At 38.1% G+C, this 23,307-nt stretch overlaps 4 protein-coding genes across 5 annotated transcripts; 2 read left to right on the top strand and 2 right to left on the bottom strand.

Moving 5' to 3' along the window:
* Positions 1-1,981: 1,981 nt before the first annotated feature.
* ascc1 (activating signal cointegrator 1 complex subunit 1) lies at positions 1,982-6,438 on the bottom strand. Its single transcript, XM_056770857.1, has 10 exons — positions 6,295-6,438; positions 5,648-5,775; positions 5,466-5,565; positions 5,069-5,166; positions 4,605-4,783; positions 4,280-4,413; positions 4,084-4,203; positions 3,800-3,924; positions 3,171-3,244; positions 1,982-2,186 (listed from the first exon to the last, which is right to left on the bottom strand). The coding sequence occupies exons 2-10, from the start codon at positions 5,760-5,762 to the stop codon at positions 2,070-2,072; spliced, it is 1,062 nt and encodes a 353-aa protein (XP_056626835.1). The 5' UTR covers positions 5,763-5,775; positions 6,295-6,438; the 3' UTR covers positions 1,982-2,069.
* A 40-nt stretch (positions 6,439-6,478) lies between these two features.
* Positions 6,479-8,909, top strand: anapc16 (anaphase promoting complex subunit 16). The gene is made up of 4 exons (XM_056770860.1): positions 6,479-6,626; positions 7,449-7,599; positions 8,304-8,378; positions 8,599-8,909. Exons 2-4 carry the CDS (start codon positions 7,458-7,460, stop codon positions 8,706-8,708), a joined length of 327 nt encoding a protein of 108 aa, XP_056626838.1. The 5' UTR covers positions 6,479-6,626; positions 7,449-7,457; the 3' UTR covers positions 8,709-8,909.
* Positions 8,910-13,431: 4,522 nt separating this feature from the next.
* ddit4 (DNA-damage-inducible transcript 4) lies at positions 13,432-15,182 on the top strand. The gene is made up of 3 exons (XM_056771406.1): positions 13,432-13,587; positions 13,867-14,072; positions 14,161-15,182. Exons 2-3 carry the CDS (start codon positions 13,892-13,894, stop codon positions 14,646-14,648), a joined length of 669 nt encoding a protein of 222 aa, XP_056627384.1. The 5' UTR covers positions 13,432-13,587; positions 13,867-13,891; the 3' UTR covers positions 14,649-15,182.
* Positions 15,183-16,070: 888 nt separating this feature from the next.
* Positions 16,071-22,959, bottom strand: dnajb12b (DnaJ heat shock protein family (Hsp40) member B12b). 2 transcript variants are annotated; one of them, XM_056772141.1, is made up of 9 exons: positions 22,714-22,959; positions 22,102-22,267; positions 21,184-21,329; positions 20,872-21,045; positions 20,573-20,646; positions 20,126-20,235; positions 18,259-18,431; positions 17,183-17,328; positions 16,071-16,647 (listed from the first exon to the last, which is right to left on the bottom strand). In XM_056772141.1, the coding sequence occupies exons 1-8, from the start codon at positions 22,844-22,846 to the stop codon at positions 17,207-17,209; spliced, it is 1,098 nt and encodes a 365-aa protein (XP_056628119.1). In that variant the 5' UTR covers positions 22,847-22,959; the 3' UTR covers positions 16,071-16,647; positions 17,183-17,206. The 2 variants fall into 2 exon arrangements, with proteins under 2 accessions (XP_056628119.1, XP_056628120.1); XM_056772142.1 differs by having other exon boundaries at positions 17,205-17,328.
* Positions 22,960-23,307: the final 348 nt, after the last annotated feature.

Below are 23,307 nucleotides of genomic sequence, written 5' to 3'. Positions count from 1 at the left end.
ATACCTCGTATTTCTAAAATATGCACTGATAAATACCTCGTATTTCTAAAATATGCATTGATAAATAAATACCTCGTATTTCTAAAATATGCATTGATAAATACCTCTTATTTCTAAAATATGCACTGATAAATACCTCGTATTTCTAAAATATGCACTGATAAATAAATACCTCGTATTTCTAAAATATGCATTGATAAATACCTCGTATTTCTAAAATATGCACTGATAAATACCTCGTATTTCTAAAATATGCATTGATAAATACCTCGTATTTCTAAAATATGCATTGATAAATACCTCGTATTTCTAAAATATGCATTGATAAATACCTCGTATTTCTAAAATATGCACTGATAAATACCTCGTATTTCTAAAATATGCACTGATAAATAAATACCTCGTATTTCTAAAATATGCATTGATAAATACCTCGTATTTCTAAAATATGCATTGATAAATACCTCGTATTTCTAAAATATGCACTGATAAATACCTCGTATTTCTAAAATATGCATTGATAAATAAATACCTCGTATTTCTAAAATATGCATTGATAAATACCTCGTATTTCTAAAATATGCATTGATAAATACCTCGTATTTCTAAAATATGCACTGATAAATACCTCGTATTTCTAAAATATGCATTGATAAATACCTCGTATTTCTAAAATATGCATTGATAAATACCTCGTATTTCTAAAATATGCATTGATAAATACCTCGTATTTCTAAAATATGCACTGATAAATACCTCGTATTTCTAAAATATGCACTGATAAATACCTCGTATTTCTAAAATATGCATTGATAAATACCTCGTATTTCTAAAATATGCATTGATAAATACCTCGTATTTCTAAAATATGCATTGATAAATACCTCGTATTTCTAAAATATGCACTGATAAATACCTCGTATTTCTAAAATATGCACTGATAAATACCTCGTATTTCTAAAATATGCATTGATAAATACCTCGTATTTCTAAAATATGCATTGATAAATACCTCGTATTTCTAAAATATGCATTGATAAATACCTCGTATTTCTAAAATATGCACTGATAAATACCTCGTATTTCTAAAATATGCACTGATAAATAAATACCTCGTATTTCTAAAATATGCATTGATAAATACCTCGTATTTCTAAAATATGCACTGATAAATACCTCGTATTTCTAAAATATGCACTGATAAATACCTCGTATTTCTAAAATATGCATTGATAAATAAATACCTCGTATTTCTAAAATATGCATTGATAAATACCTCGTATTTCTAAAATATGCACTGATAAATACCTCGTATTTCTAAAATATGCACTGATAAATAAATACCTCGTATTTCTAAAATATGCATTGATAAATACCTCGTATTTCTAAAATATGCACTGATAAATACCTCGTATTTCTAAAATATGCATTGATAAATACCTCGTATTTCTAAAATATGCACTGATAAATACCTCGTACTTCTAAAATATGCACTGATAAATAAATACCTCGTACTTCTAAAATATGCACTGATAAATAAATACCTCGTATTTCTAAAATATGCACTGATAAATACCTCGTATTTCTAAATTGTATCGTGTCCACAGCGCCACCCAGAGCCTCACAGCTGAAATTGCAACATTCAAAACGATCGACTCCACAAATAAACCAAGACTAAATTTCCAGAAACTTAGCGCGCGGGATTGTATTGTCTTTTTACAAAACAATATTTACTTTAATTTCAATAGTTTCTTTAAAAAAAATTGGTACCCAATGACAGCAGAATCACCACTAGAAAATAACAGAGATATAAGCAAAGACATCTAAACTGGGCAAATATCAGACACATCAGTCCATAAAAGTAACAATCATTCAATAACTCATTAATATGGTCACAGTAAAACTCATGGCACAAGGTGTCTTTAAACAACTTTAGAAAACATTCCTCAATACATTTAGACAGCACAAAAGGGTAACTATAGTCAGTTAAGGAAAAAATGTTTATTATTTAAATATTCATGTTATATATGTTTTGCAGAGAAGTCTATTTAGTGTGTGTAATGTTTCCATCAGGTGAATGTGATTTGTCCTGCAGAGGAATAATATCCCGTACAGTCTGTGGAGAATCTCTGAGACAGATGAACACAATTCAGATCAAACTCTCCAAAATAAAACTCGCCAAACTCCTGCAAACACACACACAGAGGGAGAGAGATGTTCAGTTATGCTGTATATTATTCAGAGTAAAATGTATAAGTATAGACATATATAGAAGTGACTGGTTTAAAAATAACACCAGACACAGATACAATGAGAAGCTGTAATACACACTCGACTGTTTTGTGTCTAAAGCATCATTAAACAGTTGGCCAATACTAAATGAAAATGTCACAAAATCATCCAGAACAGATTCCCAGAAAAATTTTAACATTTATAGCAAACTTCAATTCAAAGAAACTGGTCGGAGAAACAGGCAATCTTTAGTGTGTAATGCAAACTACATTTATTAAAACATTTAGGGGCGGTTTCACGGACAGGGATTATCTTTAACCAGGACTAGGCCTTTGTTCAATTGGGTTAAAAAACACACCTTTCAAAAAACATAACTGGTGTGCATCTCGAGAGAAACCAATGGCAATGATCTTTTTAAAGATATGTCAGTGTAGGTAGTTTTCGAAAAGGCGACTTTAACATTTAAGTTAGTCTGGGACGATTCAACGGCAAACTGCCCCTTAAAGCGCTCCTCGAAATACTGACATTCTCACATTTCTGCCAAACAGTGACTTGCTTTAAATGTCTACGGGTTTGTGGTAAATAAAGCAAAAGGTATAAAGCCATAAAGCTGTGGTTTACAGTTCATTTAGAACATCTTACTGATTTTGTAGTGCACTGTTTTATAAATATTATCACCTTGACATTATATCCTCAACAAGTGTCTGCAGATAATGTATAGTTCCTTTGACTGCCACCAGGAGGGAGCAGAAACACTCTCTTTTCATTTCATTACCATTATCATTATGTCCCACAGGACATATATCAGAAACAGATATCTGTTACACTTTATATAAGAGCACTCATTACCATGGTATGATTTGGAACTTTGTAAAAGTTTTGTAAAATCCTGAATATTGTAATATTTTAGTGGAACTCATCTGTGCGCTGTTTCTCACCTTTAAGATGTTTCTTGCATCAAAAGATTCACGATCTTTACCATTCAGTTTCCCTTGAGTTCTTTTAGCCTCGGCTGAAAGAAACACACAAACAACATACTGAACTTCACAACACTCTTACATAATAAAACCGCGATGCACACGTTCTGTTTTGGCATTTAGTGACGTGAACAACATTCCACGGCTGCCAAATAGAAAACAGCACAGCGCACTGCCAGCAGGACGTCAACACATCCAAACAAACAAAACAACCGTCCCACTTCAACAGAATTCCTGAACATCTCCACAGCGTGTCCTATAGACAGAAACACGGAAAACGCTGGCCTTCTTCCACCACACCATCTGAATGAATGAAGCCTTTGTGTGTGTGCAGGAGGTGAAAACACACACATCAGACTGACAAACAGCGTCAGTGTGTTTCTGGAATCACTGATAAAGTGTGACATCAATCACACGTGATCAGATCAGTTTATCATCTGTGTGACCGACCGCTATTTGATTTTAGAGACGACCGGTCTCTCGCTGCTCCGTTCAGAACGTCTGATCAAGATGATGTTTGGTGTGAAACACGTGTTGAGAACACGTATGATGTTAGTGTGTGTGGATGCACTTTCACGGGTCGGCCTCACCTGACGAATCTTTCCGGAAGAGGGTGTTCATCACTGTGCCGTGAATCTTTACTCGATCCCACTCGCGTTCCATCAGACCCGCTGACACGAAACACTCCACCAGCCTGTCGGCTATCTGCTGCAGTCTACAGACACACACAAAATGTGTCACTAATAACCATAAACATCTTCTGGACGTCATCATCATATGTGTTCCAGAAAAGAGAGAAGGTGGTACAGGTTTGCCGTTAATCAAAAACCATGTGTCATTCGTCTGTGTCTCCAGCAGGAGAACTCAATCTTACTTCTTTGATTCGTCTTTTGCGGATACTTTAGCATAGAGAACGTCCACCATTGATGGGTCGTCGTTCATGTACTCGATTCCTCTGACCTCCACAGGAAGAGCTTTTCCTTCTGTGATGTCTCTGCACACACATCATCCGGCACATCAAAACACCATCGCTATACAGAAACATCAGTGAGTCATGTTCTTTCACACACCTGATGGTCTCTTGACACTGTTGAAGCAGCTCGTTCGCATGTGTCACTTCCTGTTCGTTCAGCAGGACCAGAGTGCCGATGGTGAGGTGGAGTTTAGCCGGGTTCTGAAAAATACTGCCATCCACCCCAGCATCCTGCAAACACAACACAAGAGATGCTACGCGGACATTCAGAAAAACCCTTTTGTTAACTACTTTGAGACTCGAGATGTGAACTAAAGGTTGAAAGGTTTCGAAATGAATGGCTCGTTTCAGCATTGGAAGGAGGAACAACATGTATGAAAACACTAAAGCGAGTTCATTTTGATCTCTGTGTTGAAACAGACCTGGCGGCAGCGTTCCAGCACCTCCTCGCTGAAGCGCACAAACCCCTCTCGCACCTGAGGATGATTCAGTGCCAAAGACAGAAAGTGGGTGAACGGCTGCTTCCTTCGGAAGCTGTCAATCAAAACCTCAATGCGGGTAACGGCAGAGACCACAGCAGCCTGCTGCGCACCTGTGACCACTAAACACAACACATACACACAGTCAGAACACACAGTACTGAAGAACATCCTGTTACTAGAACATTCTGACCCCTGAAGAGACTTCACTCTCATGCAGGAATATTTTTGTTACCTCATGTCACTTCATACAGCCAAGCGTCAGTCTCTCAATGTGTTTACAAACAACAAACTGCAGTGAAATGTGAGGAGGATGTGCCCGTACGGCCTGGTCGGTTGCTAAGAAAGTCTGAGAGGTCTTAGAAAGACGTATAATCATCCCTTTATCACTAATATTTCTTTCTTACCGATTTCTCCCTCCACACCCTGTTTGGGTATACTGATCGAAGTTTTCGTCTCTGATTCCAGACGCTTCCTTGTCTCTCCTTTCTTTCCGATAATATACCTGCAACAAACACCAGAATACTGTCAAGGCTTGTTTTAAGTAACGTACAAAAACATTTTATAAACAAATATTTGAATTAATGTTAACCTAAAGATGTTAGGTTACATCTTTTTCAAATTTCAATTTAACCTCACGATCCTAAATCATGCTTCTGAAATTATTCTAAAGTCATCTATGTGTTAAACAACATTACATTAACTTTACTTGGAACAAAGTTCAAATCATCATCTCTATTGTTGAGCTCTAGATCTATCAAATCTGACTCAAAGCTAAATATTCAATTCAAAATAGAAACAAACTTATAAAGGACACTTGGCACGTCTATGGCACAGCGGAAGCCTTTCTCTGTCTGTTCTATGTTCTGAGTATCACAGGGTTCATTCAGACACTGCTCAACAGCTGGTGATATAAACAAAGCAACAATATTAGATTGTATCTACACATATGGTAATGAAATGAACCGGCCATCAAAAACCCAGACCTGTCTGTGAATATGAATAATCTTCTTCTTCTTCTTCATAATCTTCCTCTTGAATAGGGTTTTTTCTGTAAATTCTCCCATTGATGTTAATAAGTGCAGGCCGTAATACATCCATCACCAACAAAATACTGGAGGAGGAAGAGAAAGAGCAGGAATAGTAAATACCATAATCATAAACAAGTGTTAAATATAAATAAGTATATTAAGACAAGAAGCAGCAACGTAGAAACCAACATACATCCATGGAACATTTTTATTCTTAGATTTCATTATCCAACCAGTTTTAATTCAAACTAAATAATTTAATTATCATTTAATTGTTAAAATGATCAGTCTGTGATCTGGACATAGTTGTAACTCTGTGTTTGCAAACCCTTCACTTTGTATATGTAATTTACTGTAACATCACATTAGTTTACGGCTAAATTTACATAGCAAATAGTTTTTTCACAAACTTGAAACATAATGAAAGCATACAAAACATTTAAAAGCATGAGGCGATATGTTTCTAACCATGCTCTTAGATATCGATAATAAAACATGCACGAGATATTATTATATTAGAACCCTCGAACAAGTCAAACCATAGCAGGAACACATCATGACTAACTAAATAAAGAATAAAATGACATGTGTTAAAATTCAACCTTTAGCTGAAGTTTGTGGTGGAGCCTTCACACGGAGCTCGCTTCCGCCTTCATCACGTGACAATAAACGTCACATTTCAACGCATCGCTGCTGAAGGGAGAAATATTGTCCATAATATATATATTTCATATATGTGGTAAATCTTAGTCTCAGTCCTGTAAAAGGTAGAGCTTTAAAAAAATGTAAATACAGCCTGTTGCCCAAGTAGCCCTGTAATGGTAGAGTATTGGTGTGTTGTTTCCGCCTCTGCCTCAGGGGGCGCTCTAACGTCTCGTCCGTGTTTAAGAGACGTCAACAAACAAGTAGAAGAACATCGATTGTGGCGCTTTAGGTGATTCAAAATATAACAAGATTTTACTTTATTGTTTGATGACTGCTTTGTATTTTGCTTCGAAGACTGTTCTGAAGTGTGTGATGGTTATAATGTTCAACGGTTTGCGTTGATTTGTGTGTTTTGAGGATTCCTTTGTCCTAGAGCTTATCGGTGCTGTTTATGCAGTTGTTGTTCTTTAACTACATAACGTCACTATTTGCTCTAGTTTGCTCTGTGTAGATAAATGTCTGTTTTCGCACTAGCATTAACTTGTATTGCTGATCTGCATAATTGACATGCACTTAATTTATTTATTTACCCTTTCTAATATTTCATACATATAATCGTATTAGGTTAAGATATAACATGCTAAAGTTGTTATTCATGAAAAGTTTAACATGACTGGGATCTCACAGATCTTGGATATAAGACATGGATAATGTGTTGTGATGAATTCACATATATACAATAACGTATAACACATATTATACAATTCTGTGATGTATACAATCTGTATTATTTCACCCCTTAGTTTTTTCCATCAGTTTTGTGTCTGTGTATTGCTCAGTTAAATTGAATGTGTATTTTTATCTGCTTTATTTTGTTGAGGTCAGTCCCCTGCATATTAGGCTTCAAGGAAGTTTAAGAAAAATAATTTTATCTTTTTCAAAAAACATTTTGAAGTTACTGCTTTGTCCAGTGACTCTCAGAAGAACGTGTGGGTTTATTTATGCGTTTATACCATGGTCTGTTTGAAAACTTGATTCTGATTGGCTGGAAACCTTTTAATGCACGGCTAGCCATGCTTTATCCCTTACTTATGTGTCATTTGTCCTGCAGAGATTCTAAATGGCGGCGTCTTCATCCTCCTCATCAGCAGGGGGGGTCAGTAGCAGTTCAGTAACCGGATCTGGCTTCAGTGCCTCTGAGCTGATCCCGCCCAGGAAAGTTCTGTACACCTACCCAAAGGGAGCTGGCGAGATGATGGAGGGTGTGTTCAATTTCTCTATTGAGTTTCCCTTTGTGTCTAGTGAAGTCTGTATTCATTTTAATACTTTCTCCCGGTCTTCTAACTACAAGTCTGTTGGTTGACTTGCTTTAGCACATGTGTGTTGGAGTGGAACTATCTGTATTGTCAATAGCAGGCAGGCAAAGTGTTGTTTTTTATGGCCTAGTGTTGCATAAATGACACCCAAAAGTTTTCTTCTGGTTTGCCGGTTGCCATGGTAAACACAAGCCTGTAATGTAAATCGTTATGGAAACTGCTGTAACAAAACCCAGGTAATGTACTTTTGTAACGGGCTTCTTGATTTTAAAATCTTCTTGATTATAAGAACAGTTTGCGGGTCGTTTGCCCACCAGCTCTCGTGGGGCAGGGGGATAATTCTGTGTCTGGCAAATGGCCACAGTAGCCTCTCACACACACGGGCAGAAACTAACAGTACATTTGCTCAGAACATACTGACTCATTGACCAACAGCCTGTTTGTGTGTGTGTGTGTGACCTCTGTGTATTTCTATAATTGGATTTTATACTTTATTTATACATCTCACAAATCTTTAGTGTCAGGAGTTGGCTACAGGACATGTTCTAAGGCTTAAGCCATTCTTTTTCTGATTCATTAAAAAAAATACTTTTTAAACTTCCAGTCTTATTGGGATCCGCCTTTGTTTAATTCATGTGACTGTTCCCCAGATGGATCCGATAGATTTTTATGCGAGTCTGTGTTCAGCTATCAAGTTGCATCCACGCTGAAGCAGGTTAAACATGGTAAGATGAATCAAATGTTTTGACCAGTCCAACATGTTTTATTAAAAGGAAAAACACATTTCAATGCATCACAGAGTAAATGTATAATTGAATACCCATATTACAAAGTTTTAACATTCTTACATTTAATCTCTGTCACTGGGACTCACAGAGTTGTTCTTGGTCACTGATATAGGATCATACTTAAACATTTTAAGGTCAGTGATGTATGTGATCTCAGATCAGCAGGTTTCTCGTATGGAGCGTTTAGCTGGGCTGGTGGAGCAGTTGGACGCAGATGAGTGGAAATATAAACCCATCGAGCAGCTCCTGGGATTCACAACCTCATAACATCTACATTCAGACACACTCCTTTTTCTTTTGTTTTTGTCTTCAACTGATGTTAGAGGTCCATGTAGACTGTAGATATCATGTCTTGCACTAGTGTATGTAAAAAAGAAAAGTTTTTTTCGATCATGTGTTTGGTTAAATGTTTGTTTAAATGTAATTACTTTGTACAATAAAAGTTTTTTAATCATCATAAAATCACAACTGTCTCTATTTGCCTTCTATTGTCTATATACCCATGTTTTACTAAAAATACATAACATTGCAGAGGACACATTGGTTACAAACTTGTTTTGTTTTTATATACCTTTTTTGATTTTGACTTTATATTAGATTTTTTTCAGTTTTGATCTCTGTTGCTTTTTATCTGACGTTTTATTGTAAAGCGCTTTGGATCAACAACGGTTGTGTTAAAGTTGTGCTCTATAAATAATTTGATTTGACTTGTTCTTAAAGTGAATCATTTCCTTTTGCTTGTTCTTTTTTTGAGTGTGTCTTTTTATAAAGTTGTGGTGGGCGAATTAAGCATGTCAATATTTCAGTCAGTTGTTCCGTATGTGTGCACGTATGAAACATAAAAGGTTTGCAAACAGCAGAGTAAGCAGACACGCTTCACGCCTGCTCGTGCTGTGAGGAAATGCAGAAGTCGAGAGCGGGGGGTGGACAGCAGCTGTGCTGGGATAGAAGAACCAGCATTCTTTGTCCTCCACTTAAATCTCCTCCCTTACAACAACAACAAGCCCACCAAATGACCTAAATATACCACTTCACCAAAAACACTCCAGAAAGAAGCTTGAGATGAAAAGAGGGAAAATAAAAGTTTGTTACTTAGTAGAAACTTTGCACATTTTAAAATGAAAGAAAGTGTGATGTAATGTGGGTCTAGTTTGTTTGTTGCTTGAAGGTCCTTCAGTGTGATAAGTAGATGTTCAGAACGGATGTTTATCATCTTCATTAGGAGCAGAGATGTTCAAGGATGAAAGTTCTGAACGTTCTGTTCTTTCTGCGATGATAATCTTCCACTCTTGTGTTCCTCAAAAGGCAGTCTAACCCTTCACACAATCTGCAGGGTCCTAGTGCCACAGCAGCAAACTTTAGCGTTTCATTTGACATCAAGAAAACAAAAAACAAACATCTTCCTGATTATGACATTGTTGTCTTCTTTTTGATGAGTTGTTTTTATCAGTGTGATTCAGTAAAGTATTGAAAGGTACAAGTAGTATGTATATAGTTGGAGAAAGTAAAGCATTTTATTTTTTTAAAAGGTGTGATAGTATTTTGTCCTCATGCATTTACTCAATGTGCAAACATACTTCGCTTTAACAGAAGTACAAAGAAACTTTACAACTCTTGTTTTACAGCTTTTGTTTTGTGACGAAATCTTGTGTTGCTTTGAGGCCTATAATGTACAAATAGTCCATATGTAAATGAGGTGAGTACAGTATGTTTTGTTCCTGTACGTCGCACACGTGTCGTTGTTTTTCATGTGGTTCCTCTCACAGTCAGAATAAGAACTGTTTGTCCAACACTCACGTGGGCTGAAGTACGTCTGTGAAGTTTGGCTTCTGGCCAAAAATCCTCACCTCTTTTTTTCACTTGCATTATATGCATCGAGATGCATTCGTGCGCACTTCAACACAGACACAGATTTCATCAGAGGACGCTGATCCGACTCTGGACACGGAAAACAACAACAACCAACTTTATGTGCGTTAGATTTTTTTTAAGTGGAGTAGCCAAATGGTTTTGTTCTTGAAGAAAGTTGAATTATAACTTGGAAAACCTTTCATATATTGTGGCATAGAAGTGCTTTGGCTTAAACAAGTTTCAGTTCAACTGCGTTTGATCTCAAATAATATGATAACAGTTATAGCGGTCACTTCAGTTCATAGATCACCTTCACTTGAGATTAAACCCGAAATCTTTCTTTACGGTCATATAGCCTACAGATCTGTTAGATACACACATCACTTTTAAATATAGCAGTATTATATTTCTGCATTTATTAGAAAGTCCAAAGCAAACAAATTGTTAGTACATACACATCTATGCTTGTTTTCATGGTTTACTTTATATTTGACCCCAAATGAGTCCCGCTGTGAAGTGATGCGGTTGTGGGAGTGTTTGTCATTTGCACATCACAGTAACCTTCACATCTCAATAATCACATTTTACTGTCTGTGCAGTAAATCAAGTCTTTGGTATCTCCATGTGTCCCAACCCAGAGTCAAGCACCCATTTCACAGAGAATCAGACGTTTAACAGCTATTAATGACTTCATGGGGTTTGTGTATTGGTGTAATTTAAAGGATTTAAAGCCTTTATATGCGACAGGCTGTTGTTGAGGTTTTCATTCTCTTTGGGAACACAAACACCCTTCAGCAGCGAACAGAAGACATGAAGTCAGAGCTGGAACGTGTCGTGTGGAACGTTCATCTGTCCAGAGCCAGACCCTCAATCTAAACAAGGAAAGCTTTAACCCTTCCCAAACCTGCCCTGACCGGACACATGCTCCTCCTTATGAGCAAGGGCGTCGCTTTGGTTTGAACATTGGGGGGTTGAAGCGTAAATAGGTATTTGCTGGTATTTTGATAAGATAAACACATTAAACATATTTAAACACATCTATCTGTCTGTCTATGCTTAACATTTGAGAGTTAGTTCACTGAAAAAAACATGTACTAAAAAATGCAACACTAAAGTACAAAGTACTTAAGATAAGACCAATGTTAATGTCTGTGCAAGAAAAGGAGCTTTATATAAATCAATATAAACCATCATTAACAGGCTGATTTATGGCTGGAATACACTACAAGACTTTTAAATCGGAACAGATTTTTTTTCACACAGTTGCAGACTTTTTGAAAGTTTCTGATAGAAACACACAAACGAATCAAATCTGCAGACTGGCACAGACTTTCTGCAACAAGTCCAGACTGATCCGAGCAAAAGTCTTGTAGTGTAGGCTATTATTAACTCAGCGTCAGAAACTTCGGGTGAATTCCAAGCGCCCGACTCACAAGGACAGAACACTTTCAGTGAACGTCTGGACGCAGACACAAGGCGAATGGATACTAGAAGTAATAAGAAAGAAGACGCAATCTGATCATGATCCTTGTGTTTAGCTGAATACTCTTCCCGCAAACACGCTCTCTGGTGCGCGTACCCTTTCATCCGCACCAGCGGCTTTGGTTTATAAATTCAATTTCTCGCACAGACCGATCGTTTCGCTTCTTAAAGCCTTAAATTCGTCGTCAAGAGCCCGAGGATTATCTCTGTGTTGCCCGTTGCAGCCTACCTGCGTCCACGGGTTAACAGTCATCTATTTTTATAATATAGTTTCTGTGAACTAAGTTGTTTGACCAGCTGTTCATCACACTTTAAATGATGATAAGATCAGTAATGACGGTGTTCGTATGTATGTTCAAAGTTTCGAGCGCTACATTAACTTTTCATCAAACGCTGCGGCTGCTAGCTGCGAAAAAAAGCTTTTTAGTTAAAACTGCTAACTGGACGCTACCAACAATAACCGGAGGGGTGTTCGTATTCTGCCTATATTTATTAAGAAAGCATAATTGCGGTCATTTCGAAACAAACAATTTATTTTACAAAATAAGTTAAGTCTACATATTTTCATGTGATCATTGTACACATATTGGGGACGGGAGGATGTTGTACTTGTAACTGATAGATCTGAGTATTGAGGGTTTATCTCCCCCCACCACCTCCGCAAACTACGCCCCGGTTTATGAGACAACTCAACACCATGAGTTTATAACATTCAGTCTCATTCAGGTCGAACAACTAACTTTATAAAGTTTAAAACACTATCTAAAAACATAATGTTTTAAAAATAAATCAATACTTTAGATGTTACATACAGTGTATGAAGTGAAAATGCACAACTGCCCACAATTATTAAGGTTTAGAGTAAGTTTCTACAATTAATGGAAGTTCTAAAAGTTTTTAAAAGTGAGGTGGGACACATTTTGTAGCTAATTGCTTAAGTTTTAAGAATTCACATAATTAAAAATGTGATTAACAGTAAAATTGTAGCAGGCTAGCTGTATTTTTTGCAGATTGTTTTTTATAAGTTTTATTACAGATTTACAACAAAGACAATGAGTAGCTGTTGAAACTGTTGTGAGACCTTATTCAAGTTGTGCTTACTATAGTTTTACCACATTTAAAATCAAACCATGATGAATTAAACCATGTTTCATAGATTTTATTTTCATTTTTTTGTCACATACACAGCACGTTGTGTCAATTTCTAACAAGCAGTTCATCTGAACTATTTATTTTGCAAACTTGATTTATAAGGCACTTTGCCAGAGTAAAGAGTGTTTTCCTGAGTAAATACACAACACCACCGCGTCCGTGTGTTTGTGTAGTGTTTTAGCAGTCATTGTGTATCATTGCACGTACTCAATAAGTCAGTTTCGCTGTTGCCCAACACACAAACTGGCGTTTTGTCGCAAATGCAAATCGCCAAAGTCCATCAAAATGAGCTCCAGCGGGACGAGGTGAGATGTGCCGCTGCATGTCCCGACTGAGACAATGCGCGTGCACAGCTCACACCTCCTCCAACGCACACAATAGATGCGCGTGCATGCATCTCCGCTCCGAGTGTTGCCAGGCGAACTTGCGACGCGGAAGACGTGACCTAAACGCCGATTGGCTGCGGGGTTGTCGAGGCGTGGCTTACGTAGGAGCGTATATAAATGGGCGCTGAGAGCATTGCGTCAGTGTGTTGCGGAGTTCTCAGTTGATTCACGCAGCAGCTGCACTTACGTCGAATGGCGCTTGTCTTTGTTAGTTTAGGACCATTTAAACTGCTGTGAATTCGTCGGACACTACTGATATACTGTTTGAGAAATAGGTAAGAGCCGATTTGTGATGTTTTTGATGTCGTTTTCATTGAGATTTCATTCAAATGTTGCAGCACAAAGCAACAATGTAACATTGAGCGAACAAACGTAGAGCCGAACGAGACAATGTTCTCATCAAAACCTTTTTTAGATGAATAAAATGACAGAAATGTGCATGCTTCTGACGTGAACTGACAGGCTTTTCTTTGTTCTTTGTTCATCGGACTTGTTTACCAGCTGGTGTTTGTTTGACTTTAATAAAACGAACCTCTGTTTTGTGTCCTCCACAGTGAGATCCATCATCAGGATTGAATAATGCAGGAACAGCTGATTTCAAGCCTTGTGTCTGAAGATCCCAACCTTCCATCCACCCCGACATCAGACGGGACGTCCAAGCGTCTGTCCTGGAGCAGAATACTCCAGAAGATCCACAGCAGTCAGAGTTTGGACTCGGATTCGGACAATCACAGCAGCATCGATGACGCGTCTGATACAGGTATGTCCACATCTGGCTTCAGCTCATCTTCACACAAAGCCTTCACGCTACAAAAGTTCTCGGTTTTAACCCATGACCTCTCTCGCAGGCTCCATATCCATGGCCGATCTGTCAGAAACTGACCTGTTCTTTGACCCCACGGAGGAGGTGCTGTGTAAAGAAGTGGTCCAGCTCATCTCCGAGAACCTGACCGACGCTAAAGACGGTGTATTGCACTGCTCCAAACTTCTCATCCCCGAAAAACTCCTGGAGCACATCGGCCAGGAGCTGGTTCATCTGTCCGCCAGCGAGCCCTGCGGCCTCCGGGGGGCGCTCATTGACCTTTGCGTGGAGCGGGGGGGCAGTTGTGAGCCCGTGGGGCAGATAGCGGTGGACCCATGCCTGGTGCCTACCTTTCATCTGACTCTGGTGCTCCGGCTGGACTCCAAGGGTCTCTGGCCTAAAATCCAGGGGCTCTTCACGGGCAGATCTCCAGCCTCACCGGTGGTCAGACATGCACTTAAACTGAGCACTGGCTTTCGAGTCATCAAAAGAAAACTGTACAGCTCTGAGGAACTTCTCATTGAAGAATGTTAAGACTGACCGTCCCTTGTGGACAGATATTAGTTTTTTTTTAAATGGTAAAATCTTTAACGCTTTGGTTCTTCTCATGAGGGGACTGAAGTTGCACTGTCGTGTGACTGTTGAAGCAGTTTGATATGAAAGTATGTTAGGAGGAGGTTATAAATGCAGCTATAGGGTACATATGAAAGGACTAAAAAATATTATGTAATCCAGTGTGTATGGTGTGTATGGATGCAGATGTTGCACGGTGTTTTTTTTTTTTTTTTTTTGAAACGTTTACCTCAGGTTTATGGAAACCAGAAGTGGCAGCTATTTTACATGCAGACTTGTAGCAAACGTCTTGTGTTCCTTTGTATGGGTCTTTAATGCAAGTGCCAGTGTGCGTTCACAGATATTCAACAATGTGTCTGAATGTGACCATATGCCTTTTTTTGTTTTATGCATATTCCATGCATCATATTTATTTGATATTCAAATGCGACGTGTACCGGTTTTTTGTACTTCTCATATAAAGAAATGCAGAAAATAAATTATTTTTTGAAGATCCACGCTTGTGCTGTTTTAATACTGTGCATTAGAACCTATTAAAAAGAACCAAAAAAAATGATTGTGCAACTAATTTAGCATGTGTTGGGAAAAAGGAAATAATTACTTATTCTATAGTGTAATTAGATTATTGAATAAATTACTCTGGTATTTATTGCTTTTTATGTCCTACATCAACCTTGATTAGCTAATTTATTCAAGGATAGCCATGAAACGGTTCTTGAAATTCATTCAAATAAACTACATAAATAGTTTTTAACTGACCAAAGTATAAAAATGTGAGTAAACATTAACGCAAACATTAAGTTTAATTAGACATGTAATTTTTATATAATTTCCACAATTGAATAAAGCACACAGTAATTAGTTAAATTTCTTCAGAATTATTTACAAAAAAAGTTTCTTACTGTAATTAAATTCGCTTGAAAAAGTGATGCAACTAATTAGTAACTAGTTACACAACACTGGTTATAAACCTCTTCCTCAAAAAACATGACAAACACTCAGGTGAAATAAACCAGCAGCATCCTGTTTGTGTATTTATTAGGTTTAATTAGATTGTAAGAGTTTGACGATATACAGAAATTATTTTTAATATCAATTGTAAAATCTGGATCCCATAGCAAAATCCTTTTGGATGATGTCTGGGTTTGTGACCGTATTGTTCTTCACATGATTTTAACTGATAACAGTGACGTATAGTTCCACACGGGACCGTTTTGTCATGACGTCGGTTAAATTGACATTGTGTTTAACTGACAACTGCTGATCAATATTCAGAATTTCAAGTTTTGCTGCCCGGCAGGTTTGTAGATTCAGCAGTGACATCAGCTGACATCCTGTGAGCAAAACACACTTTACACCCCTCAAGACAACTTCATACCAACAGAGAAGCACAAACAAGCTTTATTTGTATTGTGTCAGGAGTGAAATGTTTCCACAAAGTCGTGTAGAAAATAAAACATCATACGAAATAAATAGTCCTATGTGATCTTTTAATAAATAATGTGTACAGCAGTCACTCCTAACATTTACATTTACTCCACTATTTCATCCATAAATCCCTGCTTAGATCAATCTCAAACATATAAATATAAATCATTCGAAAGGACATAATCTTGATCTAAACCCACTTAAATAAATACATATACGCAGATGTTTTCATTGGATCCCCAATCTGTTGAATGGTGATGAACCTGATTCTTTATATCCTGACACTCCAGCAGAGATCTTTCATTCATAACAGAACATTAGACTGTAAAAAATCTACACATCCACCGCACATTCACACGCACGCACACATACACTCGCACACGCACACGCACACGCACACACACATACACTCAGCCCTCTTCTGAAGTGTTTTCTAGTAAAACTCTACAGTTCTCAAGTCTGTTGAAGAAGCACGTGTATTTACAATCTGTATTGCATTCTTCCATATTCCAGACTGCAGTGTTTTTGGAACCTGTCGGTGAACAGAGATATATTCATATCTTTTTTACAATATGTACATGTGTTAAGGTATGAAATGACATTCACTTAATAAAAGTTGTGCTTGAAGGTTATAGGGGTCATATGACACGGCTGAAACTAATATTATGGTTTGTTTTAGATGTTACTCAATATGTACTGACACCTTACTTGTATATACATTTGGGTGGTCTTAGTCAAATCAGACCACCAACGGATGTAGATTTGTGGGGGTGTGGTTACACCAGGCGTTTCAGGCAGGTGTGGGTGAGCATTCGCTTTTACATAGAATGACTTTTTTGTTCCCACACTATCATTTCTGCAATTTAACATGTGTAATACATGCGTGTGCAACTTATAACGCGCCAAAAACAAAAAACACGTATCCGTGCCATATGACCCCTTTAAAATAAGGAGAGAGCGGAAGGGAGGGAGAGAGAGAGAGAGAGAGAGAAGGGGAGGGAGAGATGGAGGGAGAGATGGAGGGAGAGAGAGATAGATAGAGAGAGAGAGAGAGAGAGCGCCCTCACCAGGTAGTGCAGAGATAGTGACCTTTATCCATGTAGAGATGCCTGAACCTCAGAGAGCCGAGAACAGCTCGGGGTTCCCATTCTCTGTGCCCGCTGGAATAAATCAGAGTCCCCAAAATACCGCGCACGGTACAGCAATCCCTCCTCTGAAACACACACAAGTTACACATCATTACAAGCAAACACTGGAAAACCACACGACAATCCATACGTCTTGTGTGTGAGGAACAAAGCACAACTTTTACAAGCTATTCATCTCTACACATCCAATGTCGTTGGTACATCACAGCAGAGTGATGCCATGTGGTCTGAGTGACGTCAAACCAGAATGTGTGAATGTGCTCATATGTGAGATTCAGAAGATTATCTGCAGAAGTTCAGCTCAGAGGGAAGATGAACGCTGATTCAGCTGATGGTGAGAAGTGAAGTGACGCAACAGACATTAAGCCGGAGTAAACCGACTTTCACATACTGAATGATTCAACGGGATCACACACGCACAGAAGAGTTTCAGAAGACAAACAAACAGCACACAACCCAAGGAAAACGCATACATTTTCTTCTTTCATAACTGAGGAGATTTGATCGAGATGCTGCGTTTCATTTAAGTCTTAATTTAGTCTCAGATGTTTCTCTTTGGAGAAATAAAAAAAGAGAATCAAGTGACAGTGAAATAGTTGTAACACATGAAGAGTGATGAAGGGGTAAATGAAGGAGGTGAAATCATCAGGATTGGAGTAAACTTGATGGTGAGAAATGTTTGAGTTGACATTGAGATCTTCAATAATATCGACTTTTGAATCCAGACGAGACAAATCTGAGCTCAGTTTGACACATTGAGATCTCTTCTCAAAGTCTCATGATGGACACATTTGTCACATTTATGACTTTTCCTCAGGAGAAACATCTGAGACACGGATGAGACATTTCTATTTGCTCTCCATTTATGTCTAGGAGAAATAATTGAGATATAAAAGAGATCTCTACTGTGATTTTCTTTGAATGGGGTTCTCTCATCACTCATTTTAAAACATGAAGTGTGTGTGTGTACACGAGTGAGAGAGATGAACACATACTCTGTTGTTTCTCTTTCCAGCAGTTGTTTCTCAGGTTGGAGATGTAATCGTCCTCCACGTTGCTCTCCACCTGCTTCAGTCTCGATCCACTGAACTCCTGACTGAAGCGCTCGCTCACGTAATACGTCACGACCAGATGTTCCGTGACACGCTTGTGTGTGTGTCCCGCTGACCTGCATGTGACACAGACCGACATGTCAACACACACAGCAAAAAGCAACATGGTTTTGTGCTAAACTCATCGACATGACTTTGGCCCGATTCCCGTTATTCACAAAGCCGTAAGATCTTCAGGCTACAGTACCTACAATATTCTAGTCTGTAAATATGAAATCACACACAACGTTCTTGTGTGATAGCAGGTCAGGGTCAAAGTGTAGAGGTCAGGAGCTTCATGCACATGGTGGGAGAAGACACAGCTGATCATGACTGTCCGTTCAGATGATTTGACTTCAAAAAGGAATAATTCGGGGTCAAAGGCTGAGAGGTCACCGAGAGAGTCTTCACGCAGCCAATCAGACGAGATCTCACGTGATTGACGGATGGAATCTGCTGTACTGAGAAGTGAACGCATATCTTTAAATCGAATAAAGTAAAAACAATCTGCTCTTTCTCCACCTGCTGACAGATAAGAGATATGATCAGAGAAACACGGGACCCGCATGCGTGTTCTGCTGTTGACCTGTGACCCGACCGGTCCGGTCCGGCTGCTCGTGTAAGCGTTAAGTGTGATTGATCGCTCGGATCTGATGAACACAAGATCTTCACATGCAGAATCAGCAGATCAATCCTCAAACAATACATGAATATCTGTCCTGACGCATTCACACACAACAGCACTTTTTTCTTTATTGACACACTTTATCAAGTGTTGTAGAAAAGCAATAGCACACTCACACATATATAAATGAATATACGCATTTAGGAAAACATTTGTTACACTGACAGCAACGTTCACAACTGGATCTAAACCTGACGATCATCAAAATATGTAATAAACACCACCTCCTACACACAGTCAGGAGGTCAAATGTTTACTGTACAATTGATTATGTCATTAGACATCTGTGTATTGAAGATTTTAAAATACGTTTCCTGTTTAATAAAAATCCTGCATCTTAATGTGAATTTAAAGACGGTTTCAGCGGCAACAACACATACAAACGTTATATTTCCCAAACTTACCTTCCAGTAAACCTTCGAATCAAAACGTGCAGAGTAGTTTTAATTGAATTAAATACAATTAATCGATAATAAAATATATTCATATAGAATATATTAATATGTTATTTTTAATCAATTCTAGCCATTGGCCAGACGGAATACCGTCTTCATGTGATCCAATCTGTTAAATCCAGGCTAAAGTCTCAAAATCTAATTCTGAGATAACAAGCATCAAAGTTTGATTTTACTTATTTATTTTACTATGAATTTAATTTTTGCATTTTTAAACATATCACGCTTGTATTTTTTTAATGTAATTATTTACAACATGTTGGATGATTTAATGTAGAAAACGCTAAATCATCAAAAATAACTTCTTCACTGATAGTGTCAGATATATGATATATAGGGCATCACAATATCAGATATTCACTTCATGGTTTTCATGGCCAAAAGAATTTGCTGTAACAGCGTCATCATCATATCTGTATAAATCTTGTTGAATTAATAAATAATCAAATTCAACTTTAATTTGGTTTCTTTTGTGATTTCTAATATTTTTGGCCAACAAATCACAATTAAAATCTGTAACCATTGTGTCTCTTAAGGTACTGCTATATTGTGACAACTTTAATCTCATGTATCTGTTATTAAAACTACACACACTTTATGTGAGAGTAGAGAAGAGAGGTGAAGGACTTACGGTCTGAAGCTGAGACTGTAGGGGGGGTTAGTCACCATCATTTGACTCAATGCTGATACAATGACCAGGATCAGGATGGGCATCAACTGCATGAGAAGAGCAAGACCACCCTAAACACAAACACACACACACACACAAATACACATTCACACAAACACACACACACACACACACACACACACACACAGTGAGTGAGTGAGTGAGTGAGTGAGTGAGTGAGTGAGTGAGTGAGAGAGAGAGAGAGCGAGAGAGAGAGAGAAGGATATAACTGATCTGTTCAGAGTGTCTCTGCTGCCCTCTACAGTTGAGTTCACAAAAACACACATTCTCCAAACACAACATTACAATCTAATTTTAAGCCCAAGTCTTGATGCTATATTTGTTTCTCGGAAAGATGACTTTGTAAACTTCCAAACACACACACTCAAGTGTTCTTCTGTTTCTCACCCCTCTGTGTTCTCCACCCTCGCCCTGCTGCTGGTTGTAGCGCATTCTTCCATTACTGTACATATGAACATTACCTGACGGAAACAACACACACATTTACATCTTCATGAGTTCTGATAATGATAGAGTTAAGACACGTCTGATGACTTTAATTAAAATCTAAAAAACACTTCCACCAAAACCTCTACAAGTCAGGAAATAACAATCTTATTTTTGACTCTAACTGCTTCTGCTTTTCACCATCCAAAAATTTTCACACATGCAGTTATACACAAACACACAAACACACACACACTCACTTGTAGGGAATCCGCCTCCGAAGAACATATTAAAGAGATCTTCAGGTGAGATATCGGCCTGAAAGTGTGTGTTTGTGTGGCTGGATCTGCCTGCGCTGCTTCTCTCCTCACCGAAGCGATCATACTGTCGTCTCTTTTCATCATTAGATAAAACTGCATATGCATTTCCTATGGCTACAACAGAACGACACAAACATACAACAGTCACCAGATACACAAGAAAACAATTGTGTTGAAAAACAGAATAAAAGAAACGACGATCTTAATTATGATTTATAAATACAGTGGAGTGTGACTGCAGGTGCGCTGTACCTTTAAATGCCTCGGTCGCCCCCGGAGCATGATTCTTATCAGGGTGAAACTTTAACGCCAGTTTTCTGTAGGCTTTCTTAAGATCGTCTTCTGACGCCTCCTTCTGCACTCCAAGAGTCTCGTAGAAGTTCTTGCATTGCTTTATTCTGACACACACACAAAAAAAACCTCAAAAAACCGGCAATATAAGATATGATCGAGTCTACATTATGTTCATGGAACAATTCAGACATTTATCACATGTTAAGATATGAAAGGTGTCATACATCAAGGGAAACTTAAAAAAAGGATCATTTTTATTATTCACTATTTTTTTAGTTTTCCAAAACAATGGTTTTGTCTATTACAAGCATTTTCAATACAGTGTGTTTAGACTGGAGATAAAGATTTTTCAGTTTTGAAAGTTAATGTGCTTTTATAGTACAATGAACTCTTTATTTCAAAAGATCAAGAAAGTCACATTTAACTCTACACATCTAATAGAGAATAAGAAAAAGAGTAAATAAAATGCTCACAGTCATTTTTGCAAGAAACTAACTTCACTTTAATGTGGAATTCACAGGGAACATGAATCAAGTCTATATAATGCTTTTTGAATCAAACCTGAGACTACAAATCAAGAGTTTGTTCCAGAATGAGATAACTGTCTTTTTAACATTTTCTAAAATCATGTTTTTTATTGTGAATTCCAATTCATTTCAATCAAACTGCAGGTGGTTTGTGTTGATTAAAGTCATAATAACTCAAAAAATACAGCTAACCAACACAATTAAAACATGATAACATCATAAAAACATCATTTTTTAAAAGTTTTAAAAACAGAGTTCTCATTTTGTAACCAAACTCTTTTATATTCTGTGATCAAACATCCTGAGGGACAACGAACGATGCACACTGAAGATGAATCACAGCTCGTACCTTCGGACAGCATCGGCCTGCTCAGGTGTGTAAGATTTGGAGTCTGATCTCTTGTCTCCAGGGGCTGTGCCGTTACTGCTAACCCCAGAACAGCGCTGACGTGTTCCTGTGCCATCAGCAGCCTCATTAGAGCCGTTCTGAGATCTGTTCAGACTCTCCAGCAACTCTAAGAAAATAAAGTGTGTCACAATATATAACATCTCAATATACAGACAGCATCATATTCACATTTTCATCTGAAACAACACACAGTGCATTCAAGATTGACATGATTTGCGTTTGTGTGCTCTCTGGGAATTGAACCCATGACGTTTGTGTTGCTAACGCAATGCATTTATTGAGCTACAATTAGGCATCACGGGAACATTAAAATAATGTGATGTGACACAAGAGTTACATCAGCAGTGAAGCACACACATGATAGATGTGTGTTTATATAACTGTACCGCTCATTTGTGAGGACAGGACAGATTTCAGGTCTCCAAACACAAAACACTTTATCTGATTCTCTATACATACGTAAATGCACAGTAAATATAAGCATAATGCGCTTGAGTTAAGCTCCAGCAGAGGGATAGAGGGCCTGTGCGAGCCCGGGTTCAGTGCGCTCACCCTGCGCTTTGCGCGTCGGGAAAAGACGCTGCGCTTTCTCCAGGAACCGGCGCGCTCTCTCCTGCTGCGCGCTCTGCAGCGCACCGAGCGCGATCTCGATGCACCTCTCCGCTTCATCCTTGTTCACTTCCATCCTGACAAACTTAAAAACGCCGAATAATGAAATAAATACCCAGAGACGGCACCATAGAGGAGCGAATGCGGACAGAGGATAACCGTAGAGCGTTTGCTACGAGACGAGCACGAGCTCTTCCTCCGGGGGCGCGCGGCGGCCCAACCCGCTGATTCGTCGCAATGGACTCATTCAAATCTCACGGCGTGGTTTGCATTATTGTATGTAGACAGTCATTCAAATGCATAATTTTAAGGATTACTATCTGACAATTGGAAATCCACAGCAGAGATCTTCATATGATAAATATTATTAATTTCTCAAAAAAATTAGATTATAACACAACCCAATGACAGTAAAGTATTATAAACACAATCAAGACTTTACATAAGAGCGTTGCTATTTGTATTTTTTTACAGGGTGAAAAAGCATATTAATAAACATTTCTGTCAATATGCCAGAGTTAGTCAACGGGCTATTTT

The sequence above is a fragment of the Triplophysa dalaica genome, chromosome 17 (assembly GCF_015846415.1).
Source record: "Triplophysa dalaica isolate WHDGS20190420 chromosome 17, ASM1584641v1, whole genome shotgun sequence".
In the NCBI taxonomy this organism is placed as follows: Eukaryota; Metazoa; Chordata; class Actinopteri; order Cypriniformes; family Nemacheilidae; genus Triplophysa; species Triplophysa dalaica.
This window is presented reverse-complemented; position numbering and strand designations above follow the sequence as displayed.